Consider the following 1,183-nt stretch of genomic DNA (forward strand, 5'->3'; position numbering starts at 1 on the left):
TCTAAGTCTGCTTAGGTTTGTAGATTTAATAGGGCTGCTTTCACACCTCAGTTTTAGTCAAGAAGCAAGCAGTATAGCCCATGCAAGTACAAAATAAACTCAAATGGGTCAGCCAAAAATTAGCCAGCGAAAACAATATAAAATCTTAAACCAGATGTCACTGCTACAGTTGTGCTCACAGCAAGTAGTAAGGAAAGATCAGAAAGTCCTGTGCACAACCAAGCTTTGTAAACTTACTGTCAAGAGTTGCCTGTGTTTTAACTCCACTGTGCCCATTCTGTAAACAAAAGAGATATGAATAAATCATCTCAGAGGTATATTGATTTTTCAGACTGAATCACACATTGAACATGCTTCATACAAAATTCTATATTCTAAATTGAAAGACAAAAAAAGCAGAACAATAACTTTTTACTACCTTTAACAAAATCACATAATAAAGTTGTCTCAAGTGCAAGGTGTCCTGAACATACAGAATCCCATACACTGCCCATACTACACCCATCAGCAGGAGACTTTCCCATGTACTGTATATAACAAACTTCAGGTTCATGCTGATATGAAAGAAAGAATTGCATTAACATATAGAAAATGGTTGTGCTTTTGATCTAGTACAACTCACAATTTTAACTATCCAAGTTACACACAGACGCCAATATTTTTCCATTGAAAGATAAGACTTGAGAAGCACCAGTTGCTTTTTGGATAACGCTGGAGTACAGAAGTAGATAGTCTATGCTTGATCCTCACCAGTACATATGAGCTAGTGTAGAAGACAAGTGTGACTGAGCCATTATATAACAAAAGCCAGAAGTAAATAGACTTACAGACTCTCATAAGTTCCTTAAACTTTTAATAAATTAAGTTCTCTTAAAACAAACCTACGTTCCATATACAAAGAGAGCAGGTGCTTTTGAATAACTCCTGAGAGATCCTCTGTCCTAGATTAGATCTCTCCCTGTGTTTTTTAAAATAAAACATGAAACTAATTCCCACTGCTGTTTAAATCCAACAAGATAGTAATGCTGGAGGGGCCACAAACAGCTTGGGATCCATCTGTTAGGTGCCACATAAATTTAATAAATAATATACCTTTGGATAGAAACTGTCAAGTTATGGCAAAATACCATGACTGATGTTTAAACACAGAGATAGTTCCTTTTTTAAAAGCTAAGCTTTAGGG

General features: G+C 35.7%; 1 protein-coding gene across 1 annotated transcript in view; it reads right to left on the reverse strand.

Annotated features, from left to right (window-relative positions):
* The window catches only part of LOC104546982 (ubiquitin-associated protein 2-like), a gene marked incomplete at both ends in the record, with an annotated part of 16,366 nt that overhangs the window by 2,729 nt on the left and 12,454 nt on the right, over positions 1-1,183 (reverse strand). The window contains one exon of the mRNA XM_010192516.1: positions 238-277. Within this exon, the coding sequence (XP_010190818.1) occupies positions 238-277 (40 nt within the window). The remainder of the gene's footprint in view (positions 1-237; positions 278-1,183) is intronic.

Source organism: Mesitornis unicolor, unplaced genomic scaffold (assembly GCF_000695765.1).
Source record: "Mesitornis unicolor isolate BGI_N332 unplaced genomic scaffold, ASM69576v1 scaffold29089, whole genome shotgun sequence".
Taxonomy (NCBI): Eukaryota; Metazoa; Chordata; class Aves; order Mesitornithiformes; family Mesitornithidae; genus Mesitornis; species Mesitornis unicolor.